General features: G+C 43.1%; 1 protein-coding gene across 1 annotated transcript; it reads right to left on the bottom strand.

Annotated features, from left to right (window-relative positions):
• Positions 1 to 1,794: 1,794 nt before the first annotated feature.
• MALT1 (MALT1 paracaspase) lies at positions 1,795 to 19,294 on the bottom strand. The gene is made up of 17 exons (XM_063179471.1): positions 19,143 to 19,294; positions 18,222 to 18,388; positions 17,206 to 17,327; positions 16,663 to 16,813; positions 16,361 to 16,539; positions 16,032 to 16,128; positions 15,312 to 15,344; positions 14,226 to 14,252; positions 13,143 to 13,175; positions 12,107 to 12,310; positions 8,920 to 9,097; positions 7,687 to 7,761; positions 7,173 to 7,300; positions 5,500 to 5,649; positions 4,632 to 4,789; positions 4,318 to 4,443; positions 1,795 to 3,579 (listed from the first exon to the last, which is right to left on the bottom strand). The coding sequence occupies exons 1-17, from the start codon at positions 19,292 to 19,294 to the stop codon at positions 3,115 to 3,117; spliced, it is 2,445 nt and encodes an 814-aa protein (XP_063035541.1). The 3' UTR covers positions 1,795 to 3,114.
• Between the last annotated feature and the right edge of the window lie 253 nt (positions 19,295 to 19,547).

The following is a 19,547-nucleotide window of genomic DNA, read 5'->3' as shown; positions in this document are numbered from 1 at the left end:
TAGCTCTTAAAATAAGCCTGCTTTGACTAAATGGCTGCAGCCATACCTCAGAAATTACTAACTGCCTAAATGCCACAACACGGAACTGTCCCCACTCCATTCCTTGACTACTGCAATTACTAGATGATCAGTCTTTTAAAAAATCCCAACAAACCAAATTCCCAACCTGCTCTCCTCCACCTGATGCTTTAAACCTATCTCCAATTCCCAGCAAAAAGCTTGGAGCTCAGAATGCTGCACTCTAAAATGTGAGCAGATCTTACTGTACCTGAACTAAAATTCTGTGCAAGGAAGAAATACCGAAACATATCCACATTACAGCACTGAGGAATCTATGTCAAGGTGAACATAGCCCAGGAGCTTACTGCATGTGAAAGCTGCCAAAGTTACTAATTAGCTGACAGAATGAGGAAAAGTAGTTGATGCATGAACCAAGGCAGTAACTACAGAGACAGCAACGCCAGCCCTGAGATCTGCTGAAGAGTTCCATGGTGCAGATGGTCTTGTGAGTCAGAGGCCTTTCTGAAGCACATGAACCCTTCTTTTGCCAGAGAAGCCTGAGTTTACATAGATTACCTTAAACCTTCCTTCTTAACGCATTCAACATCCAAACCCAGGTAACAAACACTGCAGTTACACAAAACCATACAGCAATGCTACAGTAGAGGGCAAAGTAATTTAGCCTACCAGATACTTCAGCAAAAAACAATTATCTGCAAATAACTGCACTGTAGGGAAAAAACAAACCCCTGAGGCTTTGATTTAGAAAGTGTACCACAAGTCAAAGAGAGAGGTAACAACTACCTAGGTTTAGGCATGTCTTTTAATCCCACCAATTTCACTTCGATTGGAATGTTAATTTATACCCGTTGAACTTTTAAAGTGCTTTCCTGGACCTAGGCCAAAGGACATGAGTGCTGCTTGCACTGAAGAACCAGAGTATTTCATTCTAAACACTAATAATTAAAACAGAGCACTTCCTGAAGACAGTGCTGCAGTGAGAAAATGCCTTTCCATCACCATTCTCTTTTTAAAGAGGGTTCAGAAAGACAAAGTTTTCCTCTACACACTCTACTGCCACAGGCAGACTTTTGTCTCTTGTCCACAATTTGGACAAGCCTGAGTGATTTAGGTCACTCAGAGAACTCTGTTAAAGGTATTAGCAAAAGCAGGTTTAATATAAGTGTGCAAAAGGGTGGTGAGGCAGAATGGCAGGGCTCACTCTGGCAACTGCTACATGGATGATGCACACAGAGGAAAATCTGTCGAGAATCAATGTAGAATGATTTACACAGGCACCACGAGTGCCAAAGGCTAACAGAGGCCCTGCTGCTGAGTCACAGGGCTCAGAGCTGGGCAGGGGTTTATGCTTGAAGAATTTGGCACCACCTAACTGCTGACTATTTAACATTTGTGAAATGATTCAATTCCTATAAGTGCAGCAGGAATTTAATTCTAGATCTAAGATGGCAATATCCATACTATACTGCCCAGAGAGGATTTAAATCAATTCACACACACACAAGTACATACATGCATATACAAATATGTCCAAGGATACCTATTAAAGATCAAACACCTTTGCACCTCTCAAGAGGCAAGGGTTGAGCTTCGAGGAGCAAGGCTATCAGCCCAGGCCCAGATCTGTATATCTTCAGCTGAAGCTCATGATTCAGATTTCCCCTTTTCTGTTAAGGAAAATCTTTCCTCACATGTTTTGTTTCAATAAAGTTTTTGGCTCGTTAAGGCTGGAAGGCGTAGAAGAATGTAGCAACTACATATGCACATAGTACATAATTTTATGGACAACAATTTATTACCCAGTAAGAAAAAATAATAAGCTTTTATACAAATTAGGAAACTGACAAAGTATTAACTAAGTAGCGCACTCCTAGAGCATGTCTCAAGCTACAATCTGATTTAGAAGTCAACTGCACAGAACAGTTAATGCAGGTAGATCTCATTCATTAATAGCTATGATGCTACTTAACATCCTGCAGAAGGAAAACAGAAATTCAAGCTCATGTTCAGATTACTTCAAGCATGGCTGTCATCCTGGAAATAGCTATATCCATGTACCTATATCCACCTTTCAGCACAGAGCAACCTAAAGATCACAGATTTAGTTAAAGAAACATTAACATTCCCATCTCAAAAGTTTTATGGCCACACCAGGACATTGCCAGGCCACCAGATCGCAGCACTCCACTGCAGATTGAAACTGGCTAGTCTGCCTCAACAGCATTCACTTATCTTGTTTTTATGATGAGGATCTTAATGAAAGCAATTCTTCCTCTCAATATTACCAGTACAGGAAAGGCTACTACCCCTGTCTGAAAACTCCCTTACACCCCAATATATTTTGCATTTTCAAGACTTTCAATGACCTAATAAACATCACTTTTCTCGTGATTCTTGTTTTAGCCCTCAGCATGTCTGTGAAACTGACCATACAATACCTTGCTTGCTGAGCAGGCACTTGCCCTCATCTTTCCAGTTAGTGTTCTTCCAGAACATGAAGAATCAGGTATCAGATCAGCAAAAAATCTTAGAGTGTTATGTAAAAGAAAAATCAAAATAGAAACAATCCACCACAGTATGATTCTGTGACTTTGCTCCCTCTGATAATTGGAGGTTCTCTTAAAATCACAAGTGATGTCAATTTGTTGGCTCTTCAGGTTTTGGGTTCCTTGTACAGATCTTAGCCCTCTCAGATGCTGCCAGACACTGGACATTTGGCAATCAGAGAGGGGAATGCAGTCAGAGCTGCCTTCTGGCTGCATCCCAGGCACTGGAACATCAGTGACCAATCCTAACACACGATGGCCAAAGAACAGCATAGGAAACTTGGAGCAGTTCAGATTTTTCTCTGTACCAAAGAACAAAGAGTAGGTGAAAAAAAATTAGAAAGAATGCATTTTTCATTCCTAAATCTATTGCTCCAGTTTTGTCCCTTAAGGTATTAAAATTTTTCATCACAATCTCATTCCCAGCACCTACTCTAGAATCTCCAAGGGCCTTGTCCAGAAGTCTCCAAACTCCAGAAGATGGAGAGGCAGTGTGGAAGCCCCTCTGTTCAAGGATGCCACTCTGGTCTTTCCAAACACATCCCAGCTATTGCTGTTCAGAGAAGCTCAGGCTGTCAGAGAGGAAGAATTCCAGTTCAACAGTATCATCTGTGGTCTCTACTGGTACATTCTGCTTTTCCACAGTGGGTGAGTAATGCTGTACTTCGTGTCTTGGAGCCAACATCCTGGCAGTCCCATTGCAGGAACATGCCTCCGGATGTGTGGTGCTGTTTGAGCAAGCACAGTGTGGATGGCAAACACCTGGAGAGGAACTGGGTTGGCAATGACTAGGGATGTAGTATTCAGCTGCCTCTGGACTCGATTCCACTGGATTATGAACAGGATAACCAGGCATGCAACATGTCTGGAGACAGTTCTTGGGTTTGAATCCAGGGTGAAGCCCTAATTTAGCAATAAGGGGCTTCCCAACATTAATCTCCTTTCTTTCATCCATTGTATCTTCTATTCCTGAATACTCATAGTGCAAGCAAACAGTGAAGATTAAATGTTCCTGTAAAAGCAGAAAGAAGGGGAGAGAAAAAGTTATACTTCCTCTGCAAATAAACACTACAGGAAACGCTTGGGGAGGGTCCAGCCTCCTGGAGAAGCAGAGTGATCTCTTTAGGAGCCAGAGACACAATGGGCAGGCCTTGTTTCCTGACGTCCTCTTTTGGCCACTGCTTGTTCACTGAACAGTCTGTACTTCCACAAGAACTTGTGTTACCTCAACTGCCAAAAGCCCCGAAGAAGAGATGCCAGGCTGTGTCTGGCACAGATGCTCATGACACAAACATACAGACACTTAGCAGTGCCCCAGCCTGCTGAAGAGAACCTTTCAAAAACCTGCCCAGGACAACAACACAACACATGATACACAACACTTTCATCTCCTACTAATGGCTGTGTAAGAGGCAGCTCTGCTTCAGGACATGTTCCTCCTAAAAAGCACAGGAACACCCTCAGAGCATGCAATAGGTGATCTGCACAAAAATAACCATCTTGGCCAAGCTCAGCATGGGCCTGGAAAATACAAAGGGCCTTGCACACTGGTTTCAGGATTGCATATGCATCAATTCCCTGCCTTTTACTTTTCAGCTGAAATTGAAGTCACTGAGCTGTGTTATTATCCATTCTTTCCCTCCAAAGAACTTACCACAGTAACAATACACAGCTGCCTCAACAGAACTGCAAAGCAGCATAAATAGTGTCAAATACCTGGGCAAACTTGTAATGAACAGTATATACTAACCCTTAGCTTTTGCAGTGAACTCAGCCTGGTGTAGAGGCAGTGTTTGGGAAGATCCTTTGAAACTAAATAGCTTCCAGTTTCCTCAGGAGTTCCTTTATTGGCCTCTTTAGGATCTACATCCAAGTCCTAAGGAAAAAAATAACTTAATTGATGATATAGAATTTGTAGATCATAAAATAGTATTTCTTTCAGTTTGATAAGTTAAAGCACTTTAGACCCATTTTATTATACAAGATGCAACTTGATATGAGTGGAGCAGAAAATTTTCAACTTCAGTGGAGCGAGATCATGAGACAGCAGCAGGAAGCACTTACAAGTGGGAAGTCTGTGATGTGGGCTCTGCAAGCTGTGATTTCAGGGGGCTTCTTAATTATCTGTGTATAGATTATCATGACATTGGAGAACTCTGCTGCAAACCCCAACTGAATCTGAACACCACACTGGAATTCAAGGGACATACTTTCTGGAAGCTCTGCCAATAAATAACACATTGGTACAGTCTAAATATAAATTTAGCATATGCATTTTTCTTTTTCAATAATTTAACAAACAAGAATTAAGTGCTTGGGCTCAAATAAACATCTGCATCTCTGAGAGAGCCTTCCTATATGACAAGTGGTCTTAGAAATGCTATCCCTGACCCTCTGCCCCAACGGTCAAAGAAATTTGAAGATGTACTCCAACAGGTTTAGGTGAAAAAGGTAAAAACAGGTCTCAAACCCCACTGGCCTTCTTAAATGGCTAGGAAACCTGGAACTCATCTCAGTCTTATTTTAGTTTTCTTAGTTGTCTGCATTGAAAACTTCTTTTAATCATGCACATTTACTATACAGTTCACCTGGCTATTTTAAGTGTTGACTTTAGAATGAGATCAGTGACATCTTACAAATGTCACTGCTAGACAAGCAGTTCTGGGAGACTGTCCCAGAAGACAGACAACCCCTAAGTCTCCCCTCCAGGGTCTGAGTGGTCTTAAATGTACTGAATATACATGAATTCTACATGTCACCTTGTTCATTACTATCTCATGTAAGGGTAAGCCCCAACCCAAAAACTTCCAATTGAACATAGTAATGAAAATGTAGCTATAGCCTTGCACTTCTTCCATTTACACTCAGCAGTGCCTGCCCTCCCTCCGCCCATCACGGCAGCAGGGCCATCTGAAAGCAGACTGTACTGTACCATGAGCCTTGGCCCACTGCAGGTTCCGTGCCAGGCACTCTGCAGAAGATGTGCTTTGCTGAACAGGATCAGTTAATGCCCTTTTCTCTGACAAGCTGCTGCGGATCTCCAGGGCTTGCTTGCCTTTGGTAAGGGGACACTTGCCCATATCTAAAAACAAGATGCAGAGAGGTTCTTTTAAAATCAATGCTGCTGCAATTCCAACTGAATTAAGTACCTTCCTGCAATGTGTGGTTACTGTGGTTATGGCAGAGCCAGCACATCCATCAAGAGCTGCAGTTTTACAGGTGCTCCTTGCTCAGCTCTTCCTTCCCTGAAGGCCAAAGCAGCTCTGCAGAGCCCCAAGGGGTTGCATGCAGCCTGGCCAACATTGTCCCGTTCCTCAGAGCCAGTCCAAGCAGATCACAGCTCCGACTGGGTAAGGTCCTAATTAGAGTGGCTAATTTCAAGAATGTGAGTAATTCCATTGGAGGAGATTATTGTAAAGAACTGGGGGCAAGGGGAGTATTTTAGGTTTAGATACAAGGGTGCAATATTGATTATTTAACAGCATCACTAATGACCTATGTGTCAGGAGAGAGAACAAAACTTGGAAAGTTTGCAGATGATTAAAAATCAAGAGGAGTGGCTGATCCCCCACAAGACTGTACTGCTCTTGGGAGGGTCCTGGACAGGCTGTGGAATTGAGCAGAGAGGAATGTCATCAAGTCCAGTAACAGGGAACACCAAGTTCTGCTCCCAAGCAGGAAAAATCCCTTGCAGAGGTCCATGAAGGGCCCTGACTCACCGGGACACAGATCTGCAGGAAAGGACCTGCTTGGGGACCTAGTGGTCACCAAGCTGACCATGAGCCAGCACTGCACTCTGGTGGCACAGGCACAGCAAGAGCCACGGAGCCAGCAGGCTACAGCCTTTTCCATGGAACACTTAATGGGAACAATCCTCTGGCACTGTCTGCACAGAACCTGTGTACTCCCTGGCACCCAACACCTGCAAATCCTCCCAGGGCTTGTCACGCTGCCTGACCAGTCAATCTTTCCCTGCATTCCTGAACAGAACACAAAGCTCTGTGACCTGCAGCTGCCCCAGGCTGCTGCACCCAGGGCAGATGCACCTACACACACCAGTCTGACACTGTTCTGTGCTTGGAGCAGGTGTCTGCACAGAAGCAGTATGCTTTCCCTCCACACTTTTCACTTTAGTGCTTCTCCCATCAAAAATACAATCACCGAGCCAGGCAAATTCACACAGTGCACTGCTCTTTTTACTGCACTTAGAGAACAAATCATTATCATTGCTATAGCACCCTGAGGCAAGGAGGATTACGTTAATTGTTTAAATGAACATGCAAACGACTGGACTACCACATGCAGCTGGCACCACAGACAGAAGAGCAGTTTTGTGGATGGACAATTCAAAGCTCCATGCTGAAAGATACTCAGAACAAATAAGGTTCACTGAAGAGGAAAGTATAAAACTGAGCACTATTAAAGAGGCTGAGCATCAGGAATGTTGTTCATATGCTGCCCAGTAGCACCTGGTATCTGAACAAAGCACAACAAGAAATATTTAATTCATGTAACACATTCACCATGAGAGGAAAGACACGGAAGCAAAGTTGTTTTCAGTAATGCAGACTGAAGAGACTGTTAGTGCAGTAAGCTGGAGTTCACCTTCTGCAACCTCATCAAGCAGAACAGTGACCTTCTTGTCTTCTAACAAACGGTCCTTCAGGAACTTCATGAAGATTCCATTGGCCAACCCCAGCTGCTGAATTTCATAAGCTTCTGCTCCCTGGCACCTGTGAGATCATCAGCATCAGTCAAGGAAAAAACACTGAAAAACCTGCAGGATTAAAAGTAAATTTATACTGGGAATGGGGAAAGAAACCCTACAATTTGAAAACCAGGCTGTGTCCAAGGCCAACCTGCTCTTCATGTTCCCTTGCAAGCAGCTGATGGAAGTTTCTCTTAAAAATGACACCACAGACTAGACCTGTTCATCAAACTGCTCATATGAGGAGTTTAAATTTCTTATTGACAATTTTAGTAAAGCTCCTGACTACTTCTATTCAGCAGTTTTTGCACTTGAAAAGTGACCAAGGTTACTGGCCCACAGCACAATTCTGAAAAAGATCAGCTATAAAATCTCAGTCATTTCTGTGGCACAGAAGAATAACTTCCTTACGTTGCATATCCAAAAACAATGTTGGCTGTAACCTTCAGAGCATCCAAGATAAGAATCGTGTCATCATATTCATTTCTGTAATAAATGGAAACACAAGAAGGTAAAATAGTAATTTGAGAACTCATAATGGCAACAAAATCAAAACACAAAACAGAGAGTTCAGAACCAGTAATTTGTTTCACTCCTCCGAGTCTGTAATGAATCCTGACTGCTCAAATACAAAAGCCAGCACCATCAACACTCTGCCTGAGGGCAGTGTAAAGACAGAGGCACCAGGCATTACCCAGAGAAGAGCTTGCTGTACTAACCAGTAGAGTCTGGCTGCAATCTCTGCAAAACACAGTTCTGATATCTACCAATTTTACCTTATTTCAAAAATGCCATGTTTTTTAAAATGTGTCTTTTCCCCACCAAACATGGCGCTGTTAGTACAAAGCTTACGTAGATGGATTTTCTATTTGGACAGCAGATTGTGAAGCTGAATTGGGTCACGGGCATTTCATTAGCAAAGAAGTTTGGAGGCTCCACAGATACTGAAGTGCCAGCAACTTTCTGTTATGAAACATTCCCCAGAGACCAATTGCCAGAAGTGCTGACTGAAGAGCTGATTTCAAGTTCCAGTTTAATGATCATAGTAGTATCTCAACATGGAAAGAACACAGTACTTTGTGTAGAAAAAAATCCCATAAATCAGTTGGTTTTTAACCTCTAAATAAAGATACAACATCGTCAGTATAGAAGCAAAATCCATGGCTCTCAGGAATTCTAAAATAAGCACTTCATTTGAGCCCTTCTGTTAAGTTAACATGCCTTTGATCGCAGGGCTTTCCTTCCTCCCTGTAATGAAGGAAGATGGATAATAATCCCAGGGGAAAGGGTCCTGTTTCTTCTTTAAGATGCCAAATTTTACTTTTATCTGATCAGTCTGTTTATAACGTCTAAAAAACAGCAGCAGAAAAGAAATAAATGTCATTGAAATCAGGAGGCAGGTATGTACCCATGGGGACAAAGTCTAACCACCAGGTTCACATCTCTATCCAAGGCCACGGGCACAAGTCTGGGTGAATCCTACCGATGCTAAAAGCACTCAGGTGCAGGCTGTGAATCCTCAGAACCATGGCCTTTGCAGTACAGTGAATTTTCAGCCTAAAGAGTTGTCACGTGCAGGAGGCCCAGCGTTCTGTGAGGAGCCCAGAGAGCAGAGGCCAGCTCGCTCCCGGGTGCCGGGGGTACCTTTTGCGACACATGTCCAGCAGGAACACGTTGAGCCCCGTGCGCTTCTCCTGCATCCGCCGCAGGATGTTCTGCACGCACAGGCAGTTGGCTGAGCGGTACGGGTTCGGGGCGTCAACAGGAACCATGAAACTGTTCCCGTAGTTTTCGTAGCCATGGCCAGCATAGTACAACAAACCTGAGTTCAAAACAGGTGCGACAGTGAGCAGGGCATCAGAGACTTCTGTCCATTTCAAAAGGGGCCAAAACTGCAATGCTGACTGTGGGCCAGGGAGCTCACTGAAGTCACTCCAAGCCACAATTACATCATCTCCACAATACACCAACAAAATAAATTAAAAGAAGCACAAAAATCACACATGCAATAGAATCAGTTAGACATTTGCATAAACAAAGTTAAATACTCTTAAAATGCTCTAATAGCTATAACCTCTAACAGAGACGGCCTGTTATGTGTAATTCACAGACAGGAACAAGGAGATGTGCCAACCATAAAACATCTTCTCCTCATGTGCAATTACTAAGCTCTGAGCAGCACTAAGTCTGCAGCTTATAGACAGAAAAAAAAATAATGCTGAAGAGTTTGGTGGGACTCCAGAGGACATCCCCATTACCGACTACCAACAGCTCATGTTCAGTTGATTGGAGCTATATCTCCTAGTCACAGACTCATGACTCTTCTGGGTCTACTAAACAAACTCTTTGCATGCTTATCTACCCAGAAATTATTATCCTGCCATCGTGTCCCTCATGTGTCACCGCACAACAGCCTACAACACTTTAAGATTTAGAATCTTCAATAAAACAAGAAAGTTTTTCTCAACCCCGAGAAAGGGAACTGCAAGCTAGGACTTAGATATTCCTTATATGAATAAAAATGTCCAATATTAAAGTCATTTAAATTTACATGAAGATCAGATAACTTAGAATCAATAATCTCTACTGCCATAAAATGCAGTTACCAGAGGCTTGTATGATTTAATTGAATTTTCCTATTGCCTATTCCCAGTACTGGTTTCCTTAATGATGCAAATTCCACCTTCTAAAAAGATTTTTTTATTTACCTAGTCAAAGCAGTCTGTGGGTCAGATCTGCAATTACAGTACAGTGCTCAGCTGAATAAAAGTCAACAGAAATCTGACAATTTATGCTGGTTGGAGATACCATATTCTTATGTTGTTATTCTTACTAACATTTGCTGAAACATTTAAGTCACTACAACACTGGCAGATTCAGATAGAACCCAAAATAAGCCTCACCCTAACATACTAGCTCATGGAGGCAGGCATGCTAGATGTTTTCACCTTTTCAGTACACATAGCTACAAGAAACGAAAATATGAGGGCTACCTGAGCCTGGCAAGCTTCAAGAGAGCTAAAAATGGTATAAAGTGCAACTGCATAACCTTGTGTCTAGGCCCTAGGCTAAAAAGAAAGTCTTCATGTGATTTCCAGAGCTCGGATCTGGACTGAAATCAGGGTTATATTTAAGATTCTCTGTATCTGAGCATATATTCTGTAAGTAATTGGACTGACTGACCACATTCCTTTTCTATCCTTGGCAGATGATTGTGCTACGTGCCAAGTACCTGCAACAGCTAATACGTTGAGCTCAAGATCAGAAATAAATCTGCACATACCTGGGGTAAGTGGAGTAAACATATTTGGAGGGCCTCAACAGAGACACACACAACAATTTTAAGTAGGCTCAAGTTCCTCAGAGACGTCAGCATTTAACTGATATCTGCCTCCCTCCCTCAGTCCCTCTCATTTAAAAAGAAAGCAGCCTAAATATTTTTAGCCTTTCAAACACATGGGTCAGTGCTTTTACCCTGTGTGGAATACAATGTTAATTGCAACCTACATTTAGAACAGCACAGACTAAGACAGCAGAGGAGACAGTCATCGTCACTTTGTTTACTACTCCTGCTCTTAAGGACCAGCATCTGAAATGCCACTTTCCTGGCAGCAAGCCAGAATTACACAACCTAGTAAGCATCAGGTTTATATGTAGCAGGGACTAAGCAGCAGTAGTCATTATGTCTCTTCTATTTGAAGCTATGCCCACTAGAAAAGGCAATAAATCGTTACCTATTTGTGCTCTGACAGCATCTTTTATAGGCTTTAAGCCATTCATAGCCACTATGCAGAAAGAACAAAGTAATCCTTTAAACAGAAGTAGTTATTGCCACACACCACCTAAAACTGTTCTGCTTACCTTTTGTATCAACTGGCTGGAAAAGTATAACTGCAAAAATATGCCATGTAAGAGTTTTCATATGGTGCTGCTGAGAAATTAAAGCCTTTCAGTACTTTATTTGCTACATTCATGTCCACAATTAGGGAGAAAAATTGAGAAGGTGCAAATATCTCAAAGCTCACCCAAATAGATAAGGCCATCTATTTCCCAGGGAATAATAAAAGCAAACTGGTCTCAAAAGCCTCATGTTCCTGCCAGACTGAGGCTTCGTGTCAGGCAGGTTTTGGCTCAGATATAAATGCCCAAATGTCAGAGCAGGCAGTTCTGCACAGAGAGAGCATCAGGTAACACATCCGTAAAAAAAGCCATGCTAAGAAATAAGCTGACCTTGTGTTCCAAAAAGGGATCAAATAATGTTTTCTCAAATGGATTTTTACTACAGGAATTCTGCAATCCAAAAAATAGGGACCTGGGAAAATATTTTGCTCTCTGTCCTAAATAATTTCTGGAGTTTTCTATACAATCTTAGCAAATACAATCTTAGAAAAATGACAAAATAATGGCAGTCAGCGAAAACGTAAGAACTTTCCTTACACTCCAAACCAGATCACTCTTGGCCTTTTCCATGCAAGGCTTTTACTCCATACATCAATTCCATCATGCTCTCCCCCACTTCTGTCTTGTGCTTTGCAGCCCAAAATCAAATCTAAGCAAGCAAAGTACTACCAAACAAAATAAAAGCCTGCAGTGCAGTTTTAGGTGTGGTTAAAGAATGAAGTTCAAACATCTGATCCGTTGTAAAAGTAAAGGAACAACAGCATTTTAACCAAAGTCAGAGAGTATGCTGGTGGGTGCCTTTAACTTATTCTTCCCATTCTATATATATGATATTTACCCTGAAGGTTGTTTAGCTGAGGCAAATAGCAGATGTTTGCTACTTGATACATACAAAATGGACCTACTTCAGAAGGGATGCACGTGTCCTTACCATAAACTCCTTCGTCCAGGAGAAGTAAAAATTCATCCACTGCATTTCGCATCTCAGACTCAGTAAGATCCAGCAAAGATACAACTTTGAAATCCAGCTGCCTTAGCAAACTGGTCAATTCATAGACATCTACCATTGGAGCCTTGAGCTGGGGATGATTCCAGTAGCTCATGTTTCCTATTAACAGAGCCACCTTGTCTGTGGCTGCCAAGACACAGAGAAAAAAAAAAAAAGTCACATTTATATATTCCATGGATTCAACACCTTTAAATTTAAAGTTTTCCAAAGTGAAAAGGGTATCAATCTCACTTCAGGCACAATATTTTATCTGATTTTACAAGTCATCCCACATCAACAACACAGCTCAACTTTCTTTTCAGCCTGAAGGGAAAAATCACCTGCGTGAGAGGGGAACACTTACATTCCCCCTCACACTAATGAACCTGAAAGAGCCATAAAATTCTGACAGAGGCCAGCAGCCTTTCCATCTGGTTAAGTATCAACAGGACAACATGCCTGACCACTCAAGTCTACAGTGCAAATTTAAGAATATGATTTAAAAACCCAGCAACTATTCATCAAATGACATGTGCTATCCACCTCATTATGAGCTTCAGTTCAGCACCAAAGCATCCACAGGAACAGAATGGGGAGGGCTGCAAGCATTTCCTCAGCAGACAGGATAGCAGTGCTTTCCATCACATCATCCCAATAGCACTGGCTCCAAGGGTTCAAAGGAATGCAGGAACACACTGGCTAAGGCCTGGCACAGCAATCTGAAGCAGTAAGCTGAAACAGCCCCTATGAGAAGCTGCAAATGCTTCACAGGGTCACTTAACAGCACTGGTGCCCTTGGCACAGTTTACTCCTGAAAGGGCAAACAAGCATTCTAAATGGACTACACAAATATCCACAGATCTCCCTCCCTGGAGCTCTCTATTTGCCCCACGGGTCTTGCACTGGCAGTGTCAGTAGCAGCAAAATCTGCATCCGAGATGTCAAATGCATACAGTCATTTCAGTACAAAACTACTTACCCACAGGTCTGTGACTTGATTCTTCTTGTGGGTCTGTTTGAAATAGAAGAAAAGAGAAGTGTGTCGGTGACTACAGAAAATGAACTGCATCTTCCCCACAACCACAGTCTAATAGCACTGCTTTCTCTAACACTTTGCTGGTTTAATGCAGGAAAAAGCCCTCTTTGTTTTGGTGGGGTTTGGGAGTGTTTTGTTGGTATTGTTGTTTTTGTTTAGATGATTTCCTTCACCCTCTTCCAGCAAACAATCCTGACTGGATGTGAATAGCTAATTCTATAGATTAAGAAAGAATAGATGCTGAATCTCACAAACTGCACATTGGCATTTTCAGTGACACCTGACCAGTTCATCCTCTCCAAACAAAATGCAACATGCCAGGTGGGACATGCTTAGCAGGGATTCCCATCTGAGTGTGAAAATGCTTTTATTCTGTACTTCGCAGAGGGGTGGCAAAGCCAGTGCTGTGCCAAGAGAAACAGTGAGCAGTGTGCCGAAGCGGCTCACCTGGATAGCACGACACCGTATGACAGAGAAGCCCTTCAGTGGTTGAAACTGAGGCTGGGCAAACATAAACATATTTGATATCTAACCCAGGAAACTATCTTTGGGAGTTGAGGCTTTGGGAAAACTGTATGAGGGATAATCCCCTCTGGAGCTCTACACTAACCACCTAACAGGCTTCAGATCACATTGGCTGACTCCAACATGATTGGAAGAAATATGCCACTCAACAGGAGTGATAGCCAGACACCTCAGATCTTTTTCACTTCAAGTAGCAATGTGCTAAAACTGGGAGCCCCAAGAAACCCCAGACAAGAAAGATAATTCCCTTTGTATCTGTGTATGTATATGTGCAGCCTTGGGCTATTTTACAAACAGCACCCCTGTGATTCTCTATATGCTTCAAGTTCAATCTCTTGGAACTAGAAAGCTGTGCTGCTGTTACGGTGATACCAGCTGCTATTCAATTCTCAGTTACAGGTACATCCAAATACTGTAAAGTTCATACTGCAACCCAGCAAGCCTTCAGTGTAACATAAAATGAAGATGCCAAGTTAAAGTTTTTCAAAACTTATCACTTACCTGATTCCTGAAGATCACTTAAATCTTCTGTGAAGGAAAACACCAACAAAATAATAGTTTAAACAAGAAGCAGAAACCCCATTTTATTAGTAAAAATATAAGTGCCATACTATTATTAAACAAAGCTGAACATAGAAAACAAACTACATTTCTGAAATACTTTTGGCTTTGCATTTGTGCAAATCAAACCTTTTGTGCTTATTCCACACAGAGAAGAGAAAATCCTACAGCAATACATTAAGCTGTGCTAGACACAGCATTGCAGTACAGTAAATGTAAAAACAGAGGGGGAGACAGTTAAGACACCTCAATCGCACAGGCATGCAAGTAGGTTGAGGGAAAAAGGAACAAGCTATCAGAATCTGAAGAACAGATGCTTGAAGGGCTGAAAAAAAGCAACATCCTGAGCAAAAAATCTGATTTTGGGAAGCCATGTGTATTCAGAAAGACTTCAGACACAATCTTCAAACATCCTAAGTTACCAGGGGTTTCACCTCTTTATTCTGAAAACACTGGAAAGCAGAGAAAAGAAAATGAACATCTCTGAAGCAGCAGTGCTCTCTGGGAGCAGCCTTGCACCACTGTACCAAATCCCCTGTGCTGCAGACTCTGAGATGCTCAGCAGGGAGGGATGGCACCAACATTTCAGTCACAAGACACTTCTCCTCCCTGTTGCAACAATGCAAAGGAGAATAAAAATCATCCTAAGGAAGTTGCTACAAACACTTCTGCAGACATGGAGCTGGCATTGGAACTAGCTCTAGCCAGCTCTCCAAGATCACCCAGGTTCCTGAACATCTCCAGATTTTCTTGCTAGGATGTTGCCTCCTGAGCCTCACCAGAGAAATCTCCAGATCACTTGAATACCACAAAAGAAGGAAGTAGCCTATTTTTTCTCCTGTGAGATCTAGATCATGGTGTCCAGGCAAAGAAGAGAGAAGCACATGCAGGAGGATTGTTGCATCATCCCTCACTGTTTTAAACCCAGGTTTGCCTGAAAACCCACATATGCCTTTCAGCAACACACTCAACAACCTGTCACTCCCATCACCAATTTTTAAAACTACAATTAGAGGTTTACCTTACCTTCTGTGCACTCCACCGCTACAGCTTTCCTTCCTTGTGTTTTAAGGAGGGGAAAAAATTGGAAGATGAGCTCTCAGTTATGAGAGTTAGCACACGAGGTGGAAGACAAAGGGCACTGTCAAGCTGCTGTGCAATGTGGCTTCACTTTACAGCAGTGTACATTTGCATTGGCCATAACACTGCACAGTAATGATTCCTGAAACCCAGGAGTACTACACTAGGGTATTGCTTAGGTGAGGAAGTCCTCTTCAGTTCACTGCAAATACACAGCACTGAAATTGATTCATTCTACTTGAAATGAACAATCATTCATTCATTCTACTTGAAATGAACAATCATTCATTCATTCTACTTGAAATGAACAATCAGTCTAACCTCTGATTGCTGAAGGACTCCATGTAACAGAGTTCATATCCCCAGCAAAGGTTAAAGTGGTTTTGAGTTGTCAAAAAGCATAAATCAGCTAGCAATCTGCTAACACGCCTCATACATGCTGGCAGGGCCAAAAAGGGACAGCAGTTGTGTGCTGGTTACCATAAAACCCCAAAACTCTAAAATGCCATTTGCTGGATGCAAGCACAGGTGTTTTAACAAATAGATAAACTAAAAATATAGAAGGCATGTACTTGTCTTAATACTGAAAGCTTCAAAAATAAATTTTAGTGATGTGGAAAAAATGGACAAAGGAGCTGACCTGTATGAAACAGAAGAACTCCTTACCTATAATGACTTGTACTTTGTTGCTGTCTTCGTCCTCCCGGTCATTGAACACATGACACCAGTACGTTCCTTGATGTCCCACATCCACATACGTTACCTATGCAAGCATCACCACAATCATCCCAACAGACCTCCAAGAAATACCTGCATCAGGTATTTAAGCCTTGCATCTAAGCCCCACAGGCAAAAAAGAGTTAAAAAACTAAAAGCAGCACTTCATCTGAAGTTACCAAGGTTCTGGAGAAATTATTTTCTTCAAGGCAACTTTCTGTGGTAAGCTCAAAGTGGTTAACATTTGCTCCCAAGCGTGACCCATTGTAGTAACTTACTGTGTAGACATTTTTGCTCCCATTTGCCAAAGGAAATCCATTTCTGAACCATTGGTAATGAGGAATTGGGTTTCCAACAGCTCCACATTCTAGTACCAAAGCATCCCCCACAGTCAGGTTTTGTGGCCGAGGCTGATTACAAATGCACAACTTGTTTTCAGGCAAACCTGTTAAGAGCCCTTAAAAAAAGGAAAAGGAAGTACCAAGAAAAGGAAGTGTGAGACAACCTAAGCACAGCAACAGGGACCCCAGTGCCTGGAGGAAGCAGGAAGGCACTTTGAGAAGGTGTTTGTGCCACTCACCGCAAGGCGGATCCTGAAGCTCACAGACTTCAAGGCGCGCCCACCGACTGAACACGAAAGAAGATTCGCTGTTCACGCGGCAGATGTAAAAGCCAGAATCCTTTACACTCACTGGACTCAAAACCAGTTCTGGAGAATTACCATGGGGAACCTGCATCACAGGTGAACCAAAAGTCCTTCAATTTCAATTGGTTTAATCTTAACCAGGATCAAGCATTATAATACTTATTTCCAAGTCCTTAACACCATCTTCAACTCCTTCACTTACTGGTAGGCCGAGACAACTGAACTTACAGCTTCCTTTCTGCCCCATTCCACATTCACAGCCCCCAGGAATGAAGTGGTGTGAACACAAGGAATCGCAGTTTTGTTTTAGCACATTTGTAGGATCATCCAGCATTTCTTAAACTTTATGAGTTTTATGAATATTTACAGCAATCTTCTCTCATTGTGAATAAGAGTCTTAAAAAAAGGACAATCCAAAATCATGTTTTATGTTTTATTTTCACTATTTAAAAACCTGCATTCTCTATGAACTCTTACCTCTCTTTCCTGCTTGAACCACTGGTATTGCACAAATGGGTGTCCTGTTGCCCAGCAGCACAGCTTGACGACCTGACCAGAGAGCACTGCTTGAGAGTCTGGCTGTACAACGATCTTTACACCTAGGAAAGTTATGAAGAAATACAAGCCCATAATTTATATTTGCATTTAAACTGCCCTTGGAGCACAGAACATTTCTGACATTAAATATACTTGAAAATAATTTGTTTGTACTGTGTATACACACAGCTCCAATTAGTTAGATTACTTTAGGACATTCAAAATTGTCTTCCACTACACAAAATCCATGCTCAAATTGATCAGTACTCGATGAAACTCATAAAAGATTTAAAGTATATCATTAATGCATTTTAATTTTAAAGGAAATTATGTGTCTCATGGTATCACAGATGCCTTTTTGGAAAGATATTCTCAGTTTTAAATGCTTGCTCACTCCCAACAATTTCTTTAAGCTGTTCAGATTAAAGCCCAGCCTGAGGGAATCAAAGCAGTCAGAGTTTAAGTCCAACAGAGCACATTTTCCTGCTATTCCTTATGCACTCTTTTGAGCTGAATCTTTGGTTTCAGCTTTAAGCCTCTGCCTCCTGCAGAACACAGGGCTGAGGTTTTCTGCAAGGTCAAATTTTCTACTGCAAAGCTTAACTGCCAGGAGAGCAACTCTGACACCACCCCGATATGAAGCAGTTATTTTCTCAACCTAAACCATTCCAGATCTTACTACAGGATGATCCCAAAACCAAATCCACTGGAGACAAAACCCCAGTCAGCAAACTGAATGACAACACCCAGCCAAGTCTGAGTCTGCAACAGCACTGCATGAAAGCTTGGCTCACATTTAACCTCAGAATCAGATCAGCCAATAACCTCAGTAATCATCTGCATCCCAACTACCAGAATGCAAGCACTAAAGATGATTTTGGTCACTGTAGAGGGCTACCTTGAGTGTTGCCAGTCTAAAATCCAGGGCTGCAGTGAAAGCACAGCTCAGAACTGACCTGAATGGCTGAGACACCGGAGAGCCTCTGTGTGCTCCAGGGCCTGCAGGGACTCCGTCAGCTCCAGCACAGTGCAGCCCCGATCCCCCAGCAGCTTCAGGAGACTCCAGCTGGGACTGCCTTCCGGCTCCAGCACCTGCAGGGAGCACTGCTCCACGTCCAGAGGGCTGTGGAATAATGGGACAGAGACACGGTACACGCCTTCTCAGTACCTCTTCCTCGGAAAGGACCTGGGTAAACAATCACTTGTAGATAAAAAAAAAAATTTTTAAAAACAGAGATGGGAAATTCCTAGCTGATTTGGACATATTTACAGCATTTCCTTCAAGTTTCAGGAGTTCAGAGGTTATTCAGTGATACTTCCACAGACAGAAACTGGTATTAGTGAGCTCGATGGTAAAAGAGATGCATGTACCTCACAATTCTCAGCAAATGTACTTCTATTTTTCACTTTTAAAGTGTCAGCAGAAAAAGTAGTACAGCACCTTTCATTTCCATGAGCCTAATTCAGAAGCCGTAGAGAGTGAGTCAGACTCTTAACTTCAAAGAACAGGAAGACTGATTTTAAAGTTGTTGTAAACAAGTGACTGCTGGAGCCCAGCCTAACACACCGACTGTACAGTGCAGTTAATTGTGTCTGAACTTTATAGAGTCAACTTTGGTATCATTGTCATCACGCACTTTCAATCACAGCCGATTCAATCAACACAAATAAAGAAACAATGACAGCTACCTAAAGAAAATACAAGGTTACGTATGTCCACTAAAAAGATTCATCAACGTTTCCTTCCTTAAATCACAGCGCCACGCAAGCCTGGGGGCGAGCTACCTTCAGTATGTGGTGATACCGTCACTTACCAAGCGGACTTTCAGTGTTTTAGGGGATTAGAGAGACAAACGCGCCCCGCCGCCCGCGCTCACCTCAGCCGCACCGTGCCGCGGCTCCCCGCGCGCTGCGCCAGCTCCCGCCAGCCCTTGCCGGGCGCCGCGCGGTCCAGCAGCTCGCTGAGCCTGCGGAGCAGCGGCCCGGCCAGGCGGCTGAGGGGCAGCGGCCCCGCCGCGCCGCGCTCCATGGCTGCTCGCCGGGGCGGTGCCGCCGCCCGGAAGGAAGCGCCGCGTGGGGAGTGCAGGCAGCGTGGGACGGGGCGGTGAGCGGGATCCGGCTGAGGGGAGAGCGGGCACCGCGCCCTGAGGGAGCCCGGCCCTGAGGGGGGCACCGCGCCCTGAGGGAGGCACCGCGCCCTGAGGGAGCCCGGCCCTGAGGGGGGCACCGCGCCCTGAGGGAGCCCGACCCTGAGGGGGGCACCGCGCCCTGAGGGAGCCCGA

This window comes from Melospiza melodia, chromosome W, assembly GCF_035770615.1.
Source record: "Melospiza melodia melodia isolate bMelMel2 chromosome W, bMelMel2.pri, whole genome shotgun sequence".
NCBI classification, from domain to species: Eukaryota; Metazoa; Chordata; class Aves; order Passeriformes; family Passerellidae; genus Melospiza; species Melospiza melodia.
This window is presented reverse-complemented; position numbering and strand designations above follow the sequence as displayed.

What these genes read in the sequence shown, in the direction of transcription:
- MALT1 (XM_063179471.1), bottom strand. Translation starts at nt 19,294, where the DNA reads ATGGAGCGCGGCGCGGCGGGGCCGCTGCCCCTCAGCCGCCTGGCCGGG. An exon ending in AAGTGATCTTCAGGAATCAG is followed by an intron (nt 13,176 to 14,225) that starts GTAAGTGATAAG and finishes TATTTCAAACAG; the next exon opens with ACCCACAAGAAGAATCAAGT. An exon ending in CCTGGACGAAGGAGTTTATG is followed by an intron (nt 9,098 to 12,106) that starts GTAAGGACACGT and finishes TTTTGAACTCAG; the next exon opens with GTTTGTTGTACTATGCTGGC.